Source organism: Haliaeetus leucocephalus, unplaced genomic scaffold (genome assembly GCF_000737465.1).
Source record: "Haliaeetus leucocephalus isolate CR32 unplaced genomic scaffold, Haliaeetus_leucocephalus-4.0 Scaffold656, whole genome shotgun sequence".
Classification (NCBI taxonomy): Eukaryota; Metazoa; Chordata; class Aves; order Accipitriformes; family Accipitridae; genus Haliaeetus; species Haliaeetus leucocephalus.
The window spans coordinates 1,079,464-1,101,053 of record NW_010973092.1 but is presented as its reverse complement, the minus strand read 5'-3'; the positions used below and the strand labels follow the sequence as shown (position 1 = coordinate 1,101,053).

General features: G+C 44.8%; 1 protein-coding gene across 1 annotated transcript in view; it reads left to right on the top strand.

Moving 5' to 3' along the window:
* The first annotated feature begins 1,004 nt into the window (after positions 1 to 1,004).
* KCTD16 (potassium channel tetramerization domain containing 16) overlaps positions 1,005 to 21,590 on the top strand; it is a 78,776-nt gene continuing 58,190 nt past the window's right edge. Inside the window, exon 1 of the mRNA XM_010578787.1 lies at positions 1,005 to 1,836. Within this exon, the coding sequence (XP_010577089.1) occupies positions 1,005 to 1,836 (832 nt within the window). The remainder of the gene's footprint in view (positions 1,837 to 21,590) is intronic.

Sequence of the window (21,590 nt, the reverse complement as noted above, 5' to 3'; positions counted from 1 at the left end):
CGCCGCCGGCCGCGCTGCCCGGCTGGCTGCCGCCGCGGGAGCCGCCGGAGCCCGCCAGCCCTTAGCGCAGGCTGCGGGGTTTCTGCAAGTCATCTGAGCCAGCCGAAACGGCGCGCCCCCCGCGCTGCCCTGCCCGCCCTCACTGAGCCCGGCCGGATTCATTCGGGGGGGTTGTTGCGGCTTTTTTTTTTTTTCTTTTTTTCTTCTCCTTCTCCCCCATCGCGCTGTGTGTATTGGTTTCTCTCGTCACCTGCCACGGTTAACTTTCCTGTGACTCGGTTTAACTCTTGAGATCTACACGGATGTTGCTCCGAGCACTTCTCTTGCCTTTGCTGTCCGTTGCGGGGGTCGGATTTCATACTAACTGGACTCTGTGTGCCTGTGTGCATGTTCCGAGTGTCTTGAAATTTTGCTTTCCTTTACAAGAGCTATGCATTAATTGTAACCAAGGTAAGACTCGCTGTTCTTGTTCCCTCGTGTGCATGTCTAAATTAGATGTTTCTTTAAAGATGAAGTGTGTATTTTCTTTTAAACGGTGGAGTCGTATGTAGTCCTTCCATTGATTGGTACTTGTGAAAAAGAAGCATAGAACTTGCAAAAAAATAGACCTATTTAGCAGGAGATCTAGCTCGGCTTTCTAAACTGATCTGCTTTTCTCTGCTTAAAAGAATAATTTGTGTCTTATTTTGTTTTCCCTTTCGACAGACCTGTGAATGACCATAGGCTTGGCTTGACCTTGATTTTGATGGCTTTGTTGGAAGATCTAATGATGTGATTGCATTTCATGAAGCGATTGCTCTCCAGCCCCTCTGACTTAGGGTATAAGCCACTTCTGCCACACTGTCACTCATGGACAGTTCAGATTTCTTTTAAGCAAACCTTTTGGCTATTTTTCTTTTCTCACTTCCCCTTTCCCCCCTGTTTCTCCTTAATGTTGGGAGCCTTATTCTACACTTTGCTGTGATTGATAGTCCTGCTGCTTCGTGCTGCTGTTTTAAAGTACAATGGCTCTAAGTGGCAACTGCAGGACTTACCTTCCTTCTCGAGAGCAGGGGACTGGGCTGCACTCCTTCCCGGAGGTAGTGGAGCTAAACGTGGGCGGCCAGGTTTACTTCACTCGCCACTCCACCTTGGTTGGTACCCCTCACTCCCTGCTGTGGAAAATGTTCACCCCAAAGAGAGAGACAGCCAACGATCTGGCCAAGGACTCCAAGGGAAGATTCTTCATCGACAGAGATGGTTTCCTCTTCCGCTATATTCTGGACTATCTCAGGGACAAGCAAGTGGTTCTGCCTGACCACTTCCCAGAGAAGGGAAGGCTCAAGAGGGAGGCTGAGTACTTCCAGCTCCCGGACTTGGTCAAACTCCTGACTCCTGATGACAACAAGCAAAGCCCCGATGATTATTGCCACAGTGACTATGAAGAGGTCTCCCAAGGCAGTGACACGAGAATATGCCCACCCTCATCGCTCTTACCGCCTGATCGGAAGTGGGGATTCATTACCATCGGGTACCGGGGGTCGTGCACTATTGGCAGGGAGAGCCAAGCAGATGCCAAATTCAGGAGAGTCCCAAGGATTTTGGTTTGTGGAAGGATTGCTCTGGTCAAAGAGGTCTTTGGAGAAAGTCTGAATGAAAGCAGAGACCCAGACAGGGCTCCAGAAAGGTACACCTCCAGGTTTTATCTCAAGTTCAAGCACCTAGAGAGGGCTTTCGACATGTTGTCCGAGTGTGGATTCCACATGGTGGCCTGTAACTCCTCGGTGACGGCTTCCTTTGTCAACCAGTACACAGACGACAAGGTCTGGTCCAGCTACACTGAATATGTCTTCTACCGTAAGTACAAGACACTTCTGAGCGAACTGCAACTACCTGTTTTAAGCTGCTCTCTTCCGTTGACTGTACAATTCTCAAAGCACAAAGAGCACAAATTTCCTCGTGTCTGCCGCCGACTAAGGCTTTCTTTAGATCCGGGGGGATACGGTTCAGTTTAAGCTTTCGAAACGTAAAGCAAGGCTGAACTCAATGGCTTGGTCTTGGCTAGGTGGCAGCACAGACTGCCAAAAGCTGCCCATCCCCATGGCTGGAGGATGCTGATGTCTCTGGCTGTGTACATCAGCCATCTGACTGCCTTGCACGCTTCCCGAGTACGTGCGGGATGCAATATAAGCCTTGCAAACACACTGCAGATTTAATTACAGAAAATCTTCAAATGGGATTCAATTTGCAAAGGTAATAGCTGCTTGATAATAGTCAAGCACAGTCAGCCAAGCCATCTGTCAACAAACCTGACACACTTACACGCAGGGAAGGGAAAACAAAATCCTGTCCCTCTGGCTGCTTTTCAACAGGGGGTCTGCTCGGAGCCAGCTGATGTGCTCTGAAATGAGGGCTCAGAGCAGAGAGAGGCAAGTTGCTGTGCCTTGTTATGCAACATGCCTATTGAAAACAAACTACCCTCATAATGAGAAGAATCTGCCCTGCTTACCGCAATCACATCAGATCACATACTGTTGTGGTAATTTTAGCTGATAGCTCTAGCAAGCTCATTAACTTTCTAAGCTGATATTCAGGTAGAGGCACCGTTACCAATGGTAACACAAGGGTAATTTTGATTCTATAATTCTGTATCAGAAAATCATTCCACAACTGCTGTGCTTAAATATTTGAGAGGTTCGTGAGGCTGTTTTCCTCCATTTTCATTTCAAAAGGGTGAAGGATGGAACATTTCCCCAGTCCATTTGTAGAAATGGGCTTTAGCCAGCTGCTGCTTTGGGCAGTAGGGTTTAGAGCAGGATGATGCTTTGCTGGCAGACCTGCTGCGCTGTGTGCGGTGCTTACAGTTAGCAGGCTCAGTAGCGTGGAGAGCTGACAAAAGTTTTAGATGAAAGATGTATCGGGAAGTGAATAGTTTGTGTGTAATACTAGATTCAGCGCCATCTACTCTTGTGTCTGGGCTCAACAGGCAGCCCTAATCTGCTTATGTAATGATGCCTAAGTCAGCATCCTGAAAAGCCATCTGTATTTTTGACATGCATAGATTTACTTAAAATTAGTTCTCTAGCTGGATTTCTTAGCAAAATGGTTCTAAGGTCATGGATCCGCTTATATTCTGACAGGGATGGATGATTTCTATTATTAGGCTTCTTCTGTTTGAAATCATAGTGTCTTGTACAAGTTATACAAGGAGAATTAGTGTAGTTATAGGAATGGATTAGAATAAATTGTGTTTGCATTTATATTTAAAATCAGAAAAAAATCTAAGTTCCTTATAGGCACAATGGTTTCCTAATTGAAGAGAGGATGAACGTAGCTTTTGCATGACTTAGCAAACACAGACTCCTGATTTTCATATTACTCAAATTTTTACTGTCAAGGATTGCTCATTGCTTCCGCATCACTACAGCTAGGGTTAGGTACTGAGATGAGAGGGACCTTAGAAATTTTGGAGAGTGAAACTCGAGTAGGTGCCACAAAATCTTCTCTCATCAGTGCAGGGAAAGCCCAGTCCAATGAAAGTTCCTGGAAAGACTCTTACCCAGTTCAACAGGCTTTGCGTTTGGCTCATATCAGTTTTGTGGATTTTTGACACTGATACGGTTTCAGAGATGGATTTTTCAAAGGGTCCTTCCCTAGGTAAAAGCTAAAGCAGTGACCGTGATGCCAAACCACTCTCCTCTATCTCAATCCGAATCGTTCTGTTAGGCTCTGTGCCATTTGCTGCTTGCTGCGATAAGAGCTGCTGGTGGGCTGCAGAGGTTCTCTGGCTGCGTGCTTGGGGTCTGGCTGCAGCCAGTCAACCTGAGAGCAGGCACGGTATCTACAGAATTCATCTGGAGCAAAAGAACTGCCTTCCCAAATTTCACTAAATCATTTCATTTGAAACTTTGAGGACCAATAAAATTGACATCTGGCTTTCCAGTGGAGCATTACAACTTCTCTGCAGCTGCTTAGCCATAATTATTTAATTAGAAGCTGCCAACTGTGTCTATATAAGCATTAATTCATCAAGCCGTTGTGATCAGGTTAATGGGCCTAAACATGGGAGGTGTCTAATACAACTGGTTAGGTAGATGCGGAGGTGGTCTTTGCAGAGCTGCTTAGTAGATCCTGTGAAATGCACAGTTGGACTCTTCAGAGCTGGGAAAGGATGCTTATTTCCAAAGGAGGAAGGATAGAGGGAGGAATATTTTTTTTTGATACACCAAATACATTGTGTGCTCCAAATACTGCTCAGAAGGTAAATGCCTGTGGTTGGCAAGAAGATAAAGAACATTCTTCCTGTGCAAATCCTTTTGAAAGTAGATCAGCTGGACCGAAGAGGGTGTAAACTGCACAGCTACTCACATGGGTACAGTGTGTGCTATTAACAGAATTGCACCATTAATATTGTATGACGTTTTCTCCCGTTGTTCAAATTCAGGTGCTATTAAGGCTAATGGGAGATTCATGTTCTCTGTGGAGGAGGTTTTCCCGAAATGCAGGGCATGCAGAAAGCGTCCAGTACAGCAAACCTGCAGCTGCTTTGCTGAGTGGGTGGCAAGATGGGCTGCAAAGCCGGCACTTGGGATGACAGTGCAATCCTCGGAGCGCGGCTGGGCTCCACTCCAGTTTCAAATAGGCCGATGCAAAGGAAGGTTTGGAGACAGACTATGTTAATACATTAGAGCCATAATTAAACAATTCTTTGAAACGCAGTTCCTGCGTGGTGGGTAGGCAGGAGTCACAGCCTGGCTCCTGCTCACAGGTGGAGGATGAGTTGAGGAAAGGAGGTGAGGTTCTGCTCAGGCATTTTCTCTCCATCCAGTTTCTCTTACGTCAAAGACGTTTACTTAAATTTTATACCGGCTAAGGTTGGATTTCTGACTTGAACCATTTTGTGGGTTCCACCCCCCTGTTGTTTTGATGATCTCTCTTAAAGTAAAACCTCATCTCCAAACACTCTCATTTTTGAAGAGGGTGTTAGCCTGTGCTTGGATCTTAATTTTTAAATGTTTTCAACCTTTACGATGGGATGAATCAAAAATGTGCACTTGGAACATCTGGTAAATGTTGTGGCGGGGGTGAGGGGTGTTAAACCATATGGGCTGGCTCAGCCTTTTGTAGCCTGGCCCCATTCCTGACTTCACAGCGGCAGCAGCACGCTCTTTTTCACCACCTCCAATAACTTACAAACCAGCTCTTTTTGCCTCGCTCCAATCTTGCAGCATTGCCAGGACTGAGGGTGACAGTCCTGCACGTGGATGTTGTGATTGCCAGAAGAGCGAAATAACAGGTTGGAAACAGAGAAGGCTTTAGCTTCAGATCAGCGACATGGCAGGCTGCATGCATGTGTCTGCCGAGCAGCTAGGAACCGAGTGACATGGCAGTGGGATGGGCTGGGGAGAAACTGCATGGCAGCCCCTGTCTGCATATTGCTATTGCCCCCAAAACCCTGATGCCACATCCCTTCTCTCTCTGCTTGTCAGTGGCTGAGACTGCAATAGGCTCTCAGAACTGTTCACAGTACAGAGGGGAGATCTTAACTCTAATATATCACATCAAACCCTTTGCTTTTACTCTCGTGGCTCCCAGCACAGCTGTGGGTAGCACCAACAAGGAGCGCAGTCAGCACCACGACAAGCAGGTTGCCCTCTGCTCAGCTGGAGCAATAAAGCGGGGGCAGATGAGAGCTACTAGGCAAAAAGGAGCAAATATAGAAGAAGTACAGATGGAGGAAAAGGAGAGAAAATTCACACACAATCTGGAGAGAAAGAACTAGGGAAAAGATGTGGGTACTGACAACTACACCAAGACACGGTGAGGGATAATTCGTTAGATACGTCAAGCCTTCAGTTTAACCCAAATGTTTTCCTGCAACAAGCAGGTGGAGAGGGGTTGACATATGCTCCTTCAAGTTCACTAGCAGAAGAGAATATGGGGATTTAGACAGATGGCTGTCCCCGCTTCCTAAGGCCGTGCTTCAAAGTCTGAGCAAGCATGAGAAAATCAGGACAGTGGCCTGATTTGCTTAAGCCTTGCCTTGCCCTGGCCAGTTCACATCTGCACATGCGGAGCAGCTCAAGCACCTGCAGATGTTCAAAGATGTGAGACACTCCTGGCACTGTAGCTCTGAAAGCCAAAAATTAATTAACAAGGCTCTTGCTCCTGAAGGACATATGCTGCCTCTACTTGCTCTAGGGACAGTTGTAAATTTTGGCCTTCTCACCTTACTCTTTCAAGACGATGCAGGCTGAGTGTGCTTTTCACTTGCTAGAATATCACCAGTTCCCCCTCTCTTTAAACTGATACCGTTCTATGTTCTAGTAGTTGGTTCTGTCTAGTTTTAAATCAGTGAAGATCAAAATGTCCCAAAAGATAACAAAGTCTAATCCAATGAATAATGCAAGCTTCCTCTCCTGTTGACAAGAGATGTTTCTGTTTGCAGGTAATTTATTGTCATCATCAGTGAGTCTGGTCCGTCTTGCCAAACAAAATTCTCTCTCAGAAGGATGCTCGTCTGCAGGCGGTAGGGCTGTAGTCAGCCAAGTCTGCTAGCATATTCATGTCAGAAGGACCTTGCTCTGAGCTTTTTTGGTCAGACTTGAGTGATGGTTGATTTTTTCCTAGTTTGTCATGGCAGACCGAAAAGCCTGTAGATTTTGTTGGTTTGATAAGAGTTATTCCATAGATGAAAAATGCTATAATTTATTAGAAACCAATAGTGTCAAATCTGACTGTTAGATCAGACTAAAAATCTCCAGCTTAATGGATAACTGAAGTAAAAATTGGTAAAAATGTTGGTTGGATATAGGACTCAGAGTTCATTCTAACAATGTACGGATAGTGATGTTCAGGAACCGGCAAGGATGGCTTTTGGGTACTGGCCTTTGTCTCTACCCAGGTTTTACGGCACGGCTGGTTGTTTCATAGCCCTTTGGTTATGATCTTCCTCGACTTGAATGTTTGAGATAGATGTTTAGCATGATTATACAGGTCTGTAACCTTGCTGCTCCAAAATACCACTGGGCAATGCAAATCCTCCCGCTGTCACCCGCGCAGCAGCTAGGCAGATTTCCTGCAAAGCAAAGTCCCTGTCCCTCTGTCCCATGTCCGTGCTGGCCTCTGCAGTGGAAGGGGGTTTGTGAGTTCAGGAGACAAAACCAGCACTGCCCAAAGAAGTTGTTGAGTGGGTTTCAGTCTGGTGTTTGCATCCCTCTTTTTCCAAGCTGTCAGGAGGGCTGTGTGTGCTTCGTGCGGTGCAGGTATTGGGGAGGCGGTGGAAATATTTGCGCAGGGTTCGGTGAAGTGAGGGCCTGGCCACGGGCGCAGGCTGCGGTCGCATCCTCGCTGCCCCCAGCCACCACTTCTGCTGCGGCAGGACCAACAGGTATGGACTGGAGGCACAACCTCACCTGTCAGGCTTGCATGCCTGCTGCTGCTCTGTGATCCAGAAACAGACTGTAATGACTAAAGGATTAACCAGGGAGGGCTGGCACTTAGAGGGGGGAAAAAAAAAAATCAGTGTATTTTAAACTGCAGTCTTGAGCTGGATGTTTTCCAGGAACAGTGCGCATGAGGTCCCAGAGCACTGTTTCGGTAGACTGATCAGAGGAGGGGTTTGCTGTAATAAAAGTAGACGTGTGCCAGTGAGATATTCCCCCACGGGTGTCCCAGGGAGGTGTGGAAACAGGGAATGCCTGGCCTGTTGCCTTGGGACGGGAGAATTACGAGTGGAAGTGACCCAGTGTCCCAGGGCTGCTCTGTGCGGAGCGGCGTGGAATGGCTCCCACCAGCCGGTTTTCTGCAGCTTTATTCAGCCTGGTGAGGTCTGTCCTTTCTAAAATTTGCTGAAATGTAGTTGTGGTTCTTATGAAAACAAAATCTGAAAGAGCAAAGGAGTGTAAATAAGAAAACACAACACAGATATTTGCCATTCAATGAATATCAGCAACATATTGTACACACAGACAAACACTTCCTTGCAGCAGGTTGGGTTTTTTTCTTTCCAGCCATCCTGGATTTGTTTAAATTTGTAACCACAACATTTTCTCAGTTTCTTCTCCTTTTTTTTCAGCTTTTCAAGTTCAAGGCTAACATACAGTAAATACAGAGACAAGAAGCAAAATCTAAATTATGTCTTTGCAAAGAGCAAGAATAACCTTTTATGAAACTTGCTCAAACCCATATTTTTTGTAAAGGAAGAAAATAGGCTGAAGTGAGTTAGACTTGGAGGAATTGCTTGAACTTGTCACTAAAGCGTAATGGCGAATGAGGTGGCCAGTCCAAAGGATCCTGCTCGAGTGATTTCCCCCACTACTTTCAGAAGGCGTGCTCAAGTTAATACTGGAATACAGTAAAACATTGCTGCCCTTATTATGCCTCCTAATGTTAACCCAAGTGCTTAAGGAACATTGGAGCTCAAGCTTCAAATCTGACGATGTAAGGGAGCATGTTATTTTGATCATTTGGGAAGTGCTGAACACCTGCAATGCCTCTTAAGTCCACAAAGATTCAGGTCTAAATATGAATATGCATTTAAAAGCTTAGTGCATAAGATAACGTCTCCCTTCACTGGTCCAGTGTAGGAGGCTGGTATTTATTTCTGTGCTAATGGCCCTTACTAAGACCTTCCTAAGAGCTTTGGACTTTTCTTTTGGAATGAGTGACCCCCAGTTTTACCTCTGTTCGTAGGATCTGGGTAAATAAAATAGAGAACGAACAGCAGTATACTGGGCATCAGAGTACTGTGTAGGCTGTTCCATAGTCTTCCCAAATTAGCTTGTTATATTAGTTTTCTAATAACGTTTAAAAGAAAGCGAGAAGTGTAGAATTGTGCAAATACTTTTTACATTTCAATAGCTGGGTATAACCTCTGTTGAAATACCCATAAATATAAACTGTTCAATTAGAGTGTGACCCTGTTGACCACTTTCTATTGACTATCAGTTGTGTAAAGTGCATTTCCATCCATAAGCCCAATGTTGGTGTGAGCACTCTGCAGCTGTAATAACTGGTTGGACTTAGGAAGCTGGTTCATAAATCACTAGTGTTAAAAATTTTCCAGTGCTTCTTCTGAATCTACTAACAAAGTGATTAGCGATTTATAGGAGCTCATTGATTAGCTACTAAGGCAGCTAAAAAAATTTCTCTACCGAAAACATAGTGAAGAAAACGTTGGCCATGCTGGTTTGCAATCCATCCTGAAAACCTGGAAAACAAACTCCTTCAAGTCTGCATATGAAAATCTCTGTAGCTGTGCTCCGGACACGGGGCTCTGGAGTTTGTTGAAAAAAGACTACAACATCCCCAAACCTTTAATTTCAAGCAGGAAAATGAACCCGAGTTTTGGTGTGCGCTTCTAGAAGAACAGAATTACGTTGGAGGGAACAGCAGCCCGAGGGATGCTCTTCTCCTTGCTCTGAGCTTGGACTGCAGGTGGGAATGGAGACCCAGGGCTGCTGTTCGGGCATTAGTCTTTGGCCAGGGCCTGCAAGCCAAATTTAAAGAAAAAATTCTCTCTCTGCATAATTTGGAGACTTGTTTCAAGACTTCAGACTGAATTTCCATCAAACTGAATGAGAGTATGTTTTTACAGCAGAATTAAAGCAGGCTGAAATAGAACCCCATGGAATGTGCTGATTTTGACTGAATTTTGCACTTTAAATATTCTCAAAGCCAAAAACTCAGAGCAAAGCTTGAGTGAGCAAAAAGCATGCCATCAGAGAGCTTGAAAAAATGTTTATTTGTGCTCCTACAAAGGGAATTTTACCGAATTTTTCTCAGCTCAGAGTTTTCACTGGTAGTGTGGGAAAGTCCAATGTTTTGTTCCACAAAGGACCAGAAGGATTGCAGAGGGTAATCCCAAGACTGGGAAGTGAAGATGCCTTTTTTGCAAATTTACAATTTGCATGCTCATATGAAAATGTGATTACTGGTCATCACTTAAACTGAATATAACACCTGTATCGATAATGGATGCTTTCATATAAAATTTGAACAGAATATTCTCCTGCAATGTCGTTGCCTTAGTGTGTTGTCATATGGCAAATGAGCGTAGGCTGGGCATCAGTGCAGAAGACTGGGGCTTCTGAAAAAACAAGAGATGCTTCACTGAAGATCTAAAACCTCTTTGCTTATAACAAGCAAAAATCAATAAGGAAGAATTTGATTAGTTGCTGATTTTTTTAAAAGTATGTTGGCTTTGGTTTTCTTTGGTTTACTTAGTTTTTAGGTGATCATCAAAGTCAGTACAGGGAGCTGGTCCTCAGGAGGGTACCTGGTCTTTTCTTTGGGTACAATGTTGCAGCATAATTGTGGGGACAAAAAATTACCACTGTCCTCTTGCAGAATTAAAGCGGGAATTCTATTTCTGAATTAATGGGCCAATAGTGGTCAGTGGTAATATAATTTTTATGCATAAATATACTATTTATTATATTATCTATTAGCATTATTAATATTTGTTCTCAATGTTATATTTATAGACAGAAGAGTAAATATGAAGAGCTCAGTTTAATGACAGCTCTGCTAAGCCCAGTAGAGCCACACCAGCTACGACAGCTAAAGATCTGGCCAAGCATTTCTGCAGCGCATTATCCCTGTACTGCTTCTTACTCTGACAAAAGTGTATGCTCCCATGTGGTTTGGCTAATTAGAAAGGTTTGCTATGGAAGATATCTCACTGTTTGACATAGCAAATATATTCAATGTATTTTATTTAAGTACAGCTGTGCTTTCTTGAGAGGTCACTATCGGAAACATGCTGCTGACAATTTCTTGAAAGTTGGGTTCCTTTTGTCTCATTAATTTGATCGTGACATGCTATAACCTGAGCGCTTTTCTCTGACTGATTTACCTCTTTGTCATTCCTGCCAGTATTGGATAGAATGACTTTCAATCCTGTCATCACCTCTTAAACCACAAGACTTGTAGGTTAGAGAGGTTTTGTATCCATGGCTCGAATAAATTCTTTCATTCCCTTGGATGTTGTTTAACCTAAACCACGTGCAGCCCAAGGGTGTCTTTACTTTCCCCAGTGAAGCCACAATTATCAAGATGCAAAAGCATGTGTTTCCTAGCTGGGGGAAGAGTAGTTTCTAGGTGTTCTTGATTTCATTCATTTGTGAGCATTCAAGAGAACGAATCCTCTATTCTTTCAAGTCAATGCACTTATATTACGTGAGGATTAAAGCATTCCCTTCCTTCAATTTAGAGTCTGCAGATAGAAAGCTAGTCTGCCTTACTTTAAGTAGACAAAGAATATTTAAATAAGGATGCTGATAAAAATGCTTTCACCAGTAAGGATTTGATTAAAGAATCTGCTGCTTTAAAGAGCCCTGTAGGTGAAGGCAGAAGTCAAAAGACACCATTTCTTGCAGAGGGATTGAAAAGTTGGTTTAAGTTTGGTCTGTGGGAAGAATTTCCACAACTCGGTGACATCCGCACTGCTGGGGAGAGACCAGGTCCCACCCTGCTCCTCCGCTGCAGCCCCCAGGTGGGCTTTTTGCTAAGGCCAGTTCACCTCTTCCAACCCAAATGAGGGTGCTTCTGATTTCAGAACATTTTCACATGTTATTGCAAAGATGAACATTTAGTAGCAATAGTATTTGTTCTGTGCAGGGGTTTTGATGTCCTTCATGATAGAAATAAATAAATAAATAAAATAACTTCCAGAAGGACAGTATTGTCACACTATTTGGACTTAAAATAGAAATGGATGTCACAACTAGTTTTTTTCCTGTTTTATATCTGTAAGTTGGTTTGGATTTTTTTTCTTTTTTTTTTTTTTTTGCAGAATGGGCAATGAATACAAATGAGTCCACCTCCCATTATAAAAATAAAACAAAATTTCCCAGGTGTGGGATTAGGCAGCATATGGTAGCCTGCATCCCGTTGAGACTGGCAGACCTATTGGAGGTCAGTAATAGGGAGAATCAAACCCTGCTCTAACTTACTTCCACTTTTAAATCTTCAAAATACTTGACTTGTACCTAGGAAGCGTCAGTATTTACTTTATAGAGATTTTCTGGGTTTAAGAAGTCAGAATAACCTTTCCTGTGCCAAAACTCGAAGGACTGGAGATGATGATCCATTTGAAACTCTTAATAATTGCATTCTTTCTTCTCTAACAGCAGCCCACGTGTTTCCAGTCAGTCTGGTACAAAGCACGTGGCACATTAGCAGCCAAGTCCTGTTCGTGTGGGCAGGATGACTGATTCGTCTGCCTCTTCCTGGGCATCTCTGCAGTCTCTTTGATTTCAACAGATAAGCCAAGAGATTCAGACCTCCTGTCTGAGGCTGCACTGTTCCCTGGCCGTGAGATGTTTTCCATCCCCTTTGACTGGGTGTTGCACACTGTGCCATGCCCAGATAAGTTTGCTGCGGTAGCACAGAGATTTGAGTTTGTGTATTTGCAATCCAGCAACAACAGCAACAGACTTGGGATCAAACCAAGTCTGGAGGCCAACAGGCCACAGTCACGGCTCCCGCATTCATAGCTGCTGGCAGCGGAACTGAATTTTGTTCATTTGTACATTTCTTTTCCAACTTTTCCTAGTGGCTTTCATACAGACGGCATTGTACTTGAAGTGCATCTAAATACATTAATAGCTTTTCTTTGCAATAAGACAGTCAACCTACAGACAGCAAAAGAAGAGCAAACCTTCCCACAAACCGTTTGGGAAGCAGCCTCTCTACTGTGCGCCTGCTGATGAAAATGCAGCGGAAACCAATCATTTTCTGGATGAAAGCTAAAAGCTACATGGCAGATAGTAAATAAATAATTGCAGGGAAACATTGCACATAGATTTCTTGGGGAACAGAACTTAATTAAATTTTGTGAACATGCCTACGTAGTTCCATTGATCAGGAAAAAATGGATATGTGCTACGTCTTTAAGATTTACTTGCTTGACAGTGTTTTGCCTTCCTCCCCTCCCTCAGTTTCATTTGCTTTATATCCTGCAGTGGTAAGGGAACACATTTCTGTTTTTCTTTCTTGAAGAAATTGATCCTAAGAAGCACAGGACGTGATGTATGGTTTGTAACTCTACAATATTGCTAAGCAAAAAAAAAAAAAAATCACTGAAGAAGGCTGGGCAGATATTATATTAATTTCCATTTTAAAATAGATTTTTTCCCACTAGGACCAATAAAAAATATGCGAAGGCTTTCAACAGCCTCTCTAGTAATAATTAATTAAAAGATGGCATAAATCTCGCTAGGCTAATTTAGCAAGGTAGGTTTTTTTAGACACTTCGCAAGACACTTTTTTGCCATTGAATTAAAACTCATCCCTGAATTCACCATACCAACCACTCTGGGTCTTTCTGGGATCTCAGCGTCTCCTCTTTGCTCCATCGCAGAGACAAACAGAAGTAACAGAGATGACTGTGGCTGATGCCTGATGAGGTGCAGAAGGACCAGACCAGACAGTCCAGTCCACCGCCGTGGCCCGACGAAGGGTGTTGGGGTAGTGTCAGGGGACTTGAACCTCATCACGGCAGTGATGGATCTCTCTTCTGGAAGGGCTTCGTTGGGGCTGCCAACTCTGCAGTACAGCAAACGCGCTGCATTGTAGAGAACAAAATATATTCCACGAGAACCCAGAGAATTTTTTCTGTTTATTTTTTAGTCTTCAGATGTCCTACTCCAACCGCCTTTTTCTGTTAGGGCTGTGAGGGCAGCTCCCGGAGGTCACTGATGGCCCGGGCCTGTTTCCCCCACCCTGGGGTGAGCAATAAGCACCCGGTTTCATTTTGCTCCAAGTTGGCTGCTTTTCATTCCCCGTCTCATTAAAGTACGGCAGTAAGTTGTTTGGTAAATGAGGAGGCTGCTGTCCTTGCTAGCATAATTGTGATTTGGCATATTGGTACAGTATTAAAATTCCAATTGAACAGATGGTGTCAGGATTTTAACTTATGCTTATGAGATGCAGATGGTCCAAGGAGTGAACTTGTACACTAGTTATTTTTATTTTGAACAGGTTAAGTACAAATTACTTTTTGACTATTGTTATTATTGCTCTACTTGTCATTTTTCTTTCCCTGTGCGCGTGTGCATGCATGTATGTGTGTGTCTGTGCACATGTGCCAGTCTTCTCAGAATCTCTTTTCCTTGTAACTTTAGACTGAAAACAGCCCAATTTCTGCCTAAAACTCCTCTTTCTCTCGATTTACTGTTTCCTTCCCGGTGGCCCTTTTATGTCCCCTTAGACCTGTTCCTGCTCTCCTTGAGAGGTGCAGGGAGGAGGACCTGCCTGGCAGGGTTGCAGACCGGAGCTTTGCAGCGGTGCCGGTGCTGAGTGCTCAGCCCAGCCCGCCCCAGGGGAAAGCCGACCCATCCCTGGGGCGAGCAGGTCCCGTGCTGGGCTCGCGGGGTGGCAGCCGCTCCGAAATCTCCCGTGGCAATTAGTCCCGAGGCAGGGCTGGTGCAGGCGGGGAGCGCTGAATGGGCCGCGTACACCTGGTGTGACCGAGGATGCTAGGGCGGGTTTCTGGTCTTGGTTGCACTGGAGTCAATCCAGATTGACCCCACTTTTACGCCAGTAAGGATCTGAGACTTGCTATCTAATCCTGTCGTGAAACACAGGGTTCTGTTTTCATCATAATTTATAAGCTTATTTAATCTTTTATAGAAAAAATGTCTACTGCTAAAAATTATTAATGTCCACCTGAATATTTTACACCTTGCAAAGATACCAGTGTTTTGCATAAAGCACCTGCGTACATTTTCCGTACTGTTTCTCCTGCCCCATGTCACATACCCAGGGGAAGGACCTGTGAGCATATGTTTCAGGCAAGTCTCCTGGGTGCCAACCTTGATTCTGCTTTGGCTTCATGTCTACTGGGGGCTGCAGTTGGTAGCGTCTCCTCGGAGGGATGAGGTTTGACGTGGCTTGTTGATCTTCCTTCTCGGCAGGAGTGTTTGCTGTGTGCAGCTGGTCACAGGGAAGCTTGAGCCAGTCTGTGGTGTTGGTGTTTAATCTAGAGCTCAGTCCAGAAAGCAGGAGAGTCCCAGTGCCTCCTGCATTTGAAAGAAGCTGTAGGTATTTGAGATCTTTAGATTGGGGAAAACAACATTTCCCAAGGGTTAAATCATTGAGTAAGTGACTACCCAGCTTAGTCCTAACAGGAGAACATATTTCTGAGGTCTGATTGTGATCAGGTGACTGGACCAGCAAAAATAAATCTTAGTCCATTACCTGTCCTTGATGCATTTCACATGTACATCCTGGCAATATCGGCTGCAGGGGAGGTTTCCACGAAAGACGATGCAAACATATGGCATAAGGGCAAAGACGCCAGTTGCAGGTGGAGGTATAATCAGGTTCATTTATTCCTCCCTCGTGCCTGCTGCCATTACTCATTCCTCTTGCATGCAAATGTGCAAATCTCCCTACTGCTCGTTAAAGCCCACAGTGATATAGAAGACACTGTTCCCATCCTTAAAACGCAGCGGGTCTGGGAGCACAGTGCTAATGGCATGGAGGCACTTTCCCATGGCAGGGACCAGGCACCCAGGGACCCCATCTCACCAAGTCCCCACTCGGGGCCCTCAGTTGCTTTTTTTTTTGGCTTCTTGGGAAACGGTGGAGAATATGAACGGTTTTGGTGGCAGCTGGGCTGGAGGGTTCGGCAGGGGCTGGCTGGGGGGCTGCAGGGACACTTGGGCAGCCCGCAGACCAGAGTGCTGCTGGAGTGCATCTCCAAAGGCTGCGAGATGTCTCGTCCCCATGGGGCTGGCGCGGCCCCTCTTGCTTGGGCAGCCGCGTTGATGCAGAAAGCGCTTTTGGGATTCCCTGGAGCGCAAAAAATTGCCCTCCCACCTATTTCTGATAATTAGTATTTTCCATAATTATCCCAATGACATTGACCGAGAAGCCTGTGCCATAGCCAGAGGTGTTTGAGCTAATTTGGTTTTCCTCGGACTACCCGGGAAGGGTAGGCTGTGTGCAGTGCCGGGGCTGCCCAGCACCGCGCCGTCGAGGGGCACGGATCAGCCTCTCCTCTGCTCAGATGCTTAAGTACTAATGGGGACAGGGCGAGTGGGGATGAGTAGTGAATATTTCATGGGAAAACATTACAACACTGTATACGAGAGCAGCTGACTCCATTGCATCCTTGCAGCTGCCTCCTTGCTTTAGACAATGTATTTTTTGTCTCTGGTTACCTGATGGGGAGTGAAGCAGTGACGGAGAAAAGGCACAATGCACTGATCCAGGCTGCCACCTTCTCCCTCGCAAGCATAAATATTTGAAAGTTTGTGTTGCTGCTTCTGAATGAGGGGATTAAAGAGCTCTGATATATTAACTTCTTGCACTTTATGCTGTGTTTGAAACATTGACTTCAAAACCACAGCCCCTCTGGTCTGTGGGATGGGAAGAGGGTGTCCCTCTGGCCCCGGAGTTTACAGCAGCAATGACCCCATCTCTCCATGCCCGGTGAAGATCTCCAGGCTGGTGGGGCCTTGGTCCGCCCGCTGGTGGCTGGGTCCTGGCTGCAGGGAGCAGGTTATGGCTTTACACCGTCTCTTTTTCCCTGCTGGGAACCTTGGGGTGTCCCCCCCCGGCACATCCCATGGGACTGAGCATCGGTGGCTGCTCTACCATGGGGGTTTGCTGCCGCTCTTCTCCATGCGGGTGAAGCTGTTACTGAGCTGTCTGCTGGCACAGCCTGGCACCGGGATGCTTCCTCCTCGCTAACGATGTCCCATGTCCCCTCAGTAGGCATGCACCACCCTCCTGCCTGCTCCCTGCCAGCCGTGTCTGCGGGTTTATCATCCCATGCAGATCTTCCCACGCTTCGCTCCACCTGCATCTTGATGGCCTGAAACCAAACCAGGCCTTGAAATCAGGATCACTACATCTGGTTAGGTTATACAGCCATAAAACCAAACCCGAATTCCAATATCATATTCCAAGTGTCCACCGTGCTGTTTGGTGACATAAACCATCACCTTGGGGAGAGAGAAATTTTCCTGTACCCGAATTTCCTGCACCTGACCCTGCCAGGTTTCTCCACTGCATGGGGAAACCCAGAAAAAATATCAGTGACGAAAACATTTGCAGGTTCTGTGACCTGATTTTGAACACACTCCTAAAAGAAAAAAGTGAAATTTACTAAGTAAAACATTAGCTAGAATGTGTTTGCTCAGCTGTAGTGACAACTTTAGTTACACACTGTATTTTTTGTTTGCAGATGCAGCTTTTACAGAGCCGTGGCTATAGAACAGATTAAATATTGTTTGAAAAAGTGATCAGAGATTTTGTTTGGAATCATGCTGTAGCTCTTCTCTAAATATTGGAAGCATTTTAAATTGGTTTGTATTGATAATGGCATTGTAATGCCTTTTCTTGCTTGTACAGATCGTCAGTGTTTTAATGCGCTTATTCCCAAGGGATGAAGTTACTGAAGAGAACAGATTAAGTTAAACGTTAAAGAATGTTTCGTTAGGGAAAATCATATTTCCTTTAAAACGGCTTTGCGTAAGGTTATTAGGTATTTGATTGTTTGTATTTCTTATGTCTTATGTAAATGGCGTTCATGGCTAGAGCATGGTTATCAGTTTTCTGACTGCAATGCTGTAAGTCCAAATGCATAAATATGCATGACCTAAGTCAGGGATACTTCACGAGCCTTTCAGGAAAGGCTGTTCCCACCGTGTCCCCTCCGTGGGACCAGGGTGGGAGGTCTGTGCTGACAGGGGGGTACCCTGACCTCCACCGTGCATTTCTGTGCCCATTCCCTCCCCTCTCCCTGGCCGGGTTGTGTAGGAGCCAGTTCATGTCGCTGCCAGGGCTGAGGGGAGGCAAGCTGGAGCCTATGGACTTTAACAGACACTGCATTTTTAATCTAAAGCATTTTCTTTTACTCCTGTCTGAAAATGCAAACCAGGGGATGCTTATGTGTATGCTGAAGTGCTCGTCCGTTTTTTTTGCCTGTCATAATACGCTCCATCATCTTCTGCGCTAACTTGGCATGCAGTGACACAGCCACTTTGGAAAGACAGATCAAGTTTGATAAATTCATAAAGACACAGTTTGCCAAAAGCTGTTTGGATGTACAGGAGTCACATTTTTACTGAGCTGTTCTGAACACGTCCACCTGGATATAACCTCATATAAAACAATCCCCTTCTGCAGGACAGGGACACGTCCCATATGTCCCCAAAGGAGACTGAATCCATCTGACAAGCCCTTGCTCATCAGCCCTTAGAGCTGACATGTACTCACCACAAGGCCCTGAGTAAAAATGCGTAAACCTCTTTGTGATGATGGGATCAGAAGGATTGCTGTGCCCACTCACTAGCATTGTTAAAATTATTTCAGTGAGACCTTTAAATTATTTTCAGCCTTTGCAGCTGAAGTTTTATTTGGTGTGTATTGCACGCCCTGACAGCAATGTGCCAAATAACGCGTGATTTATTTGACCCTCCCAAATTCAGCAGAAATACAGAGCTAGCTTCTACAACAAGGAAAGGCTTCCCTGTGCTTGGAACTGTTGTTTAAATATGGGATGATACAAAACTGTCTTGTCACCGTGTTTTCTCCTCAACGTCTTATTACTGGGCATTAAAGACCATCCAGTGTGCTTTCCCTAAGAACGCATCACTGGCTACCAAAATAGGAAATATGATATGGATTAGCAGATCTTTAAAATGACACAGAAGGACCACTTTCATCTGATACCTGTGTTGGATTTATTGACAATAGCAAGCCGCATGCCCCCGTCACTGGGGTAACAGCCTTTTCCTCCTGGCTGCTTTACCTGGGCAAACCAGGAGAAGAGCAGGAGCCTGGGCTTATAAAAACGGTAGCTTGTGAAGCAGCTGCATTGTCTTTGACAGGATTAAAAAGCCCTCACTAGTAACCTAGCCCCCAGATGTAAACTTACAGGTGGTTCCTGCAACCCCAGGGTTAGCACTTGTACTTATATAAAAAAAAACAAATTCCCCCAGGCCCAGAAGCCCCCGGTCTCTAGACAGGTGGATGAAGATAAATATCAGCTGTCATGAAATGCTCAGAAAAATTACAGGAGTTGGCAGTGTTGATGCATATGTGATATCTGTTTATGTTTATTGCAATAAAGAATATGATAAAAATCCCACATATCCAATATTTCAGCTGATCAGAAACTGGCTTATTTGTTCATTTTTATTGACGCTCTGATCTCTGGTGAGAAAATAATTGGTTTAAGCAGCAGAAACCTATTCCATTTAAAATCAGTGACAGCTTTATTCAGTGGAAGCAGTAGGTGACCCCATACAGAGTAAACAAACAAATATTATTCTTATGTACCAATTATGTGCTAGAAAATTTAAACTCTGAAGTATCCAGTTTGCTTTTCACTAATTATTGTGCTGTCTCCTTGCATATGTCTCCACTTGGCTAACTGCAGTTTTTAAAACTTTTGATTGCACTGTAAAATATCGGCAGGTTTGCAAAGCTGCAAGCTCTCCTAGGAGAGCATATGTGTTTGAGAGCAGCGTGTACGTGTGTATGTATTTAAATTACAGATACCTGTTGTGCACAGGATAGGAATGCTCTATATTTTAGCAAAGCTCAGGCTGGGAGGGGAGGCAGAGGAGGCTGGATCTGAGCTCTTTAGGTCCTCTTTCAGCTCAGACTGCGTTCGCCCTTGCAGCATTCGCAGTGCGAGAGGTGGGTGACGGCAGGCGCGGGAGCAGCAGTCCCTCGCGCGTGCCAGCAGCCTCCGAGGAGGTGATGAAACAACCTGAGTCACTGGTAAAAGCGAAGTTATGTGAACTGAACGGAGCCTCGTCAGGGAACGAGTTGTCTGCTAAAAATAAGCGTCTTTGTTTCCTAAAGTCATTTATTTTTGATAAATGCCTCAGCCTTGCATTTGTTTAGCAGTAGGACAGTGTTCCTGTATTCCACTGGCATTGTCTTAGCTGCAAGTAACTTCTAGGGCCTGAAAGAGCTGATTTTAATCTTACAATAGCCTCTAAATTCCCCACTCATTGCTAGTGAGGAGCCGGTCTTCATCTATATACTGTAAACAGCCCCTGCTGCTACTTGTAGCCCAATTTTTTCTATTTGGCACAGCTGTGGTTTCAAGTCAAGGACATTTATCTGCAGGGGGTGAGCTCTGGGGAAGCAGTAGAGGGCAGAGCACTGGTGAGGTGTGCGTTGGAGTGTGCAAGGGGTGAAGGTAAGATGGGAACTGTAGTTGGAATGTGGTCTTCTCAGCTGCTTTAAGTATTTATGCATGAATTTTTGGACTGGTTTATTTTAAGGATAAACTGAACTTGAGAATTTTTTTGTAGGGAGTAGGTTCTGTGTCTGTTTTCATAATCTAGAAACACATAAGCTAACTTAATGAAACTTAAACTTCAATGCATGATTTAACTATATGATCAGCTGAGTTATCCTGTATGTTGAATATATTTGGTGCTTAAGTGACAGCATAAAGAATATGTGTAGTGTAGAAACCTAATTTTTTGTTAAGATAATCTGCAGGCATGTACAAATCTTTCATAAGAAAGCCCAAGCTACAGGAGCCATTTCTTTGTTCCTATTACAGATGGAAGAAAGAACTTGTTTTCACATCGGCTTAGAGTTTTGCTCTGCTTAGGACCAAGTATGGGATAAAGCTGATAATCAGAAACACAGATTATTTTACTAGCAGTATTGTTTTAAGTGCTAGGGATGATTAATGTAAAGAAGATGTGTGCTAGTATTCTACTGACTTACAGAAAAATGTCAGCTAGGGATGTTAAAACATCTGTGCAGCCACCAGCTGGTCCCCCCGAACTTGTTGGGCAAGTGCAGTTTTCTTCTGAAGGCTGCAGGATATGGTCTGTATTGTGAGTCTGTCCCTTTGCGGTGGAAGGCTTGGCTAGGCAAGAGGACTGTGATGGTGGGGAGGAGGCTTCTTCTGGGCTCTGCCTCAGTGGGGCATTTCTGTTTGGGGAGAATTGGGGTTTGTGAGGGTTTTTCTCTTCCTTTTTTGCCTTAGCTTGTCTTTGGCTTTAGCTTTTGTGAAGACTCTCACTCTCAGAAACTCTACCCAGCCTCTCAGCTTCCTTTTCCCAATAATCTGATGGATGTAAGTGGTACTGGATTGATTAGAGGAGAGGAAGGTTAGCATGTAACCTGAAGGCATAAATGTAGTAGTACAGCTTAGATACTACAACATGCTCTAAAGATAGGGGGAGTCAGAAGAAGGTTAAAATATTCCTTTTATTGAGGAGAACAGGAAAGAAATCATGCTTCTGTCTATCTTCACTTTTGATGTTGTCCTGGTTTCAGCTGGGGTTAAGCCATGACAGATGTAGAAGACAAGCTGCTAGTTACTTAACTTGCAGGATGGCTCAAGTGAGACATTACCCACCTAAATTATTTATAAAGCTATAGTGAGCTCCAACAAAATGCCCTTTAGAGCTCACAATCCCTCTGTGGGTCTTTGCCCACCAGGCTCAGGCTTCACCTAAGTGCTCTTGGTCATGATGAGGGCTGAGCCACCGGCGATTTTGCTCTACAGCCTTCTCTGCACCACCCCAGGTCTCACCACTGCCTTTCCACCTTTCCCTGCAAAGCACATTTTCAGTAAGACTCCCCCCCCCCCCCCCCCCACACCAAACCAACCC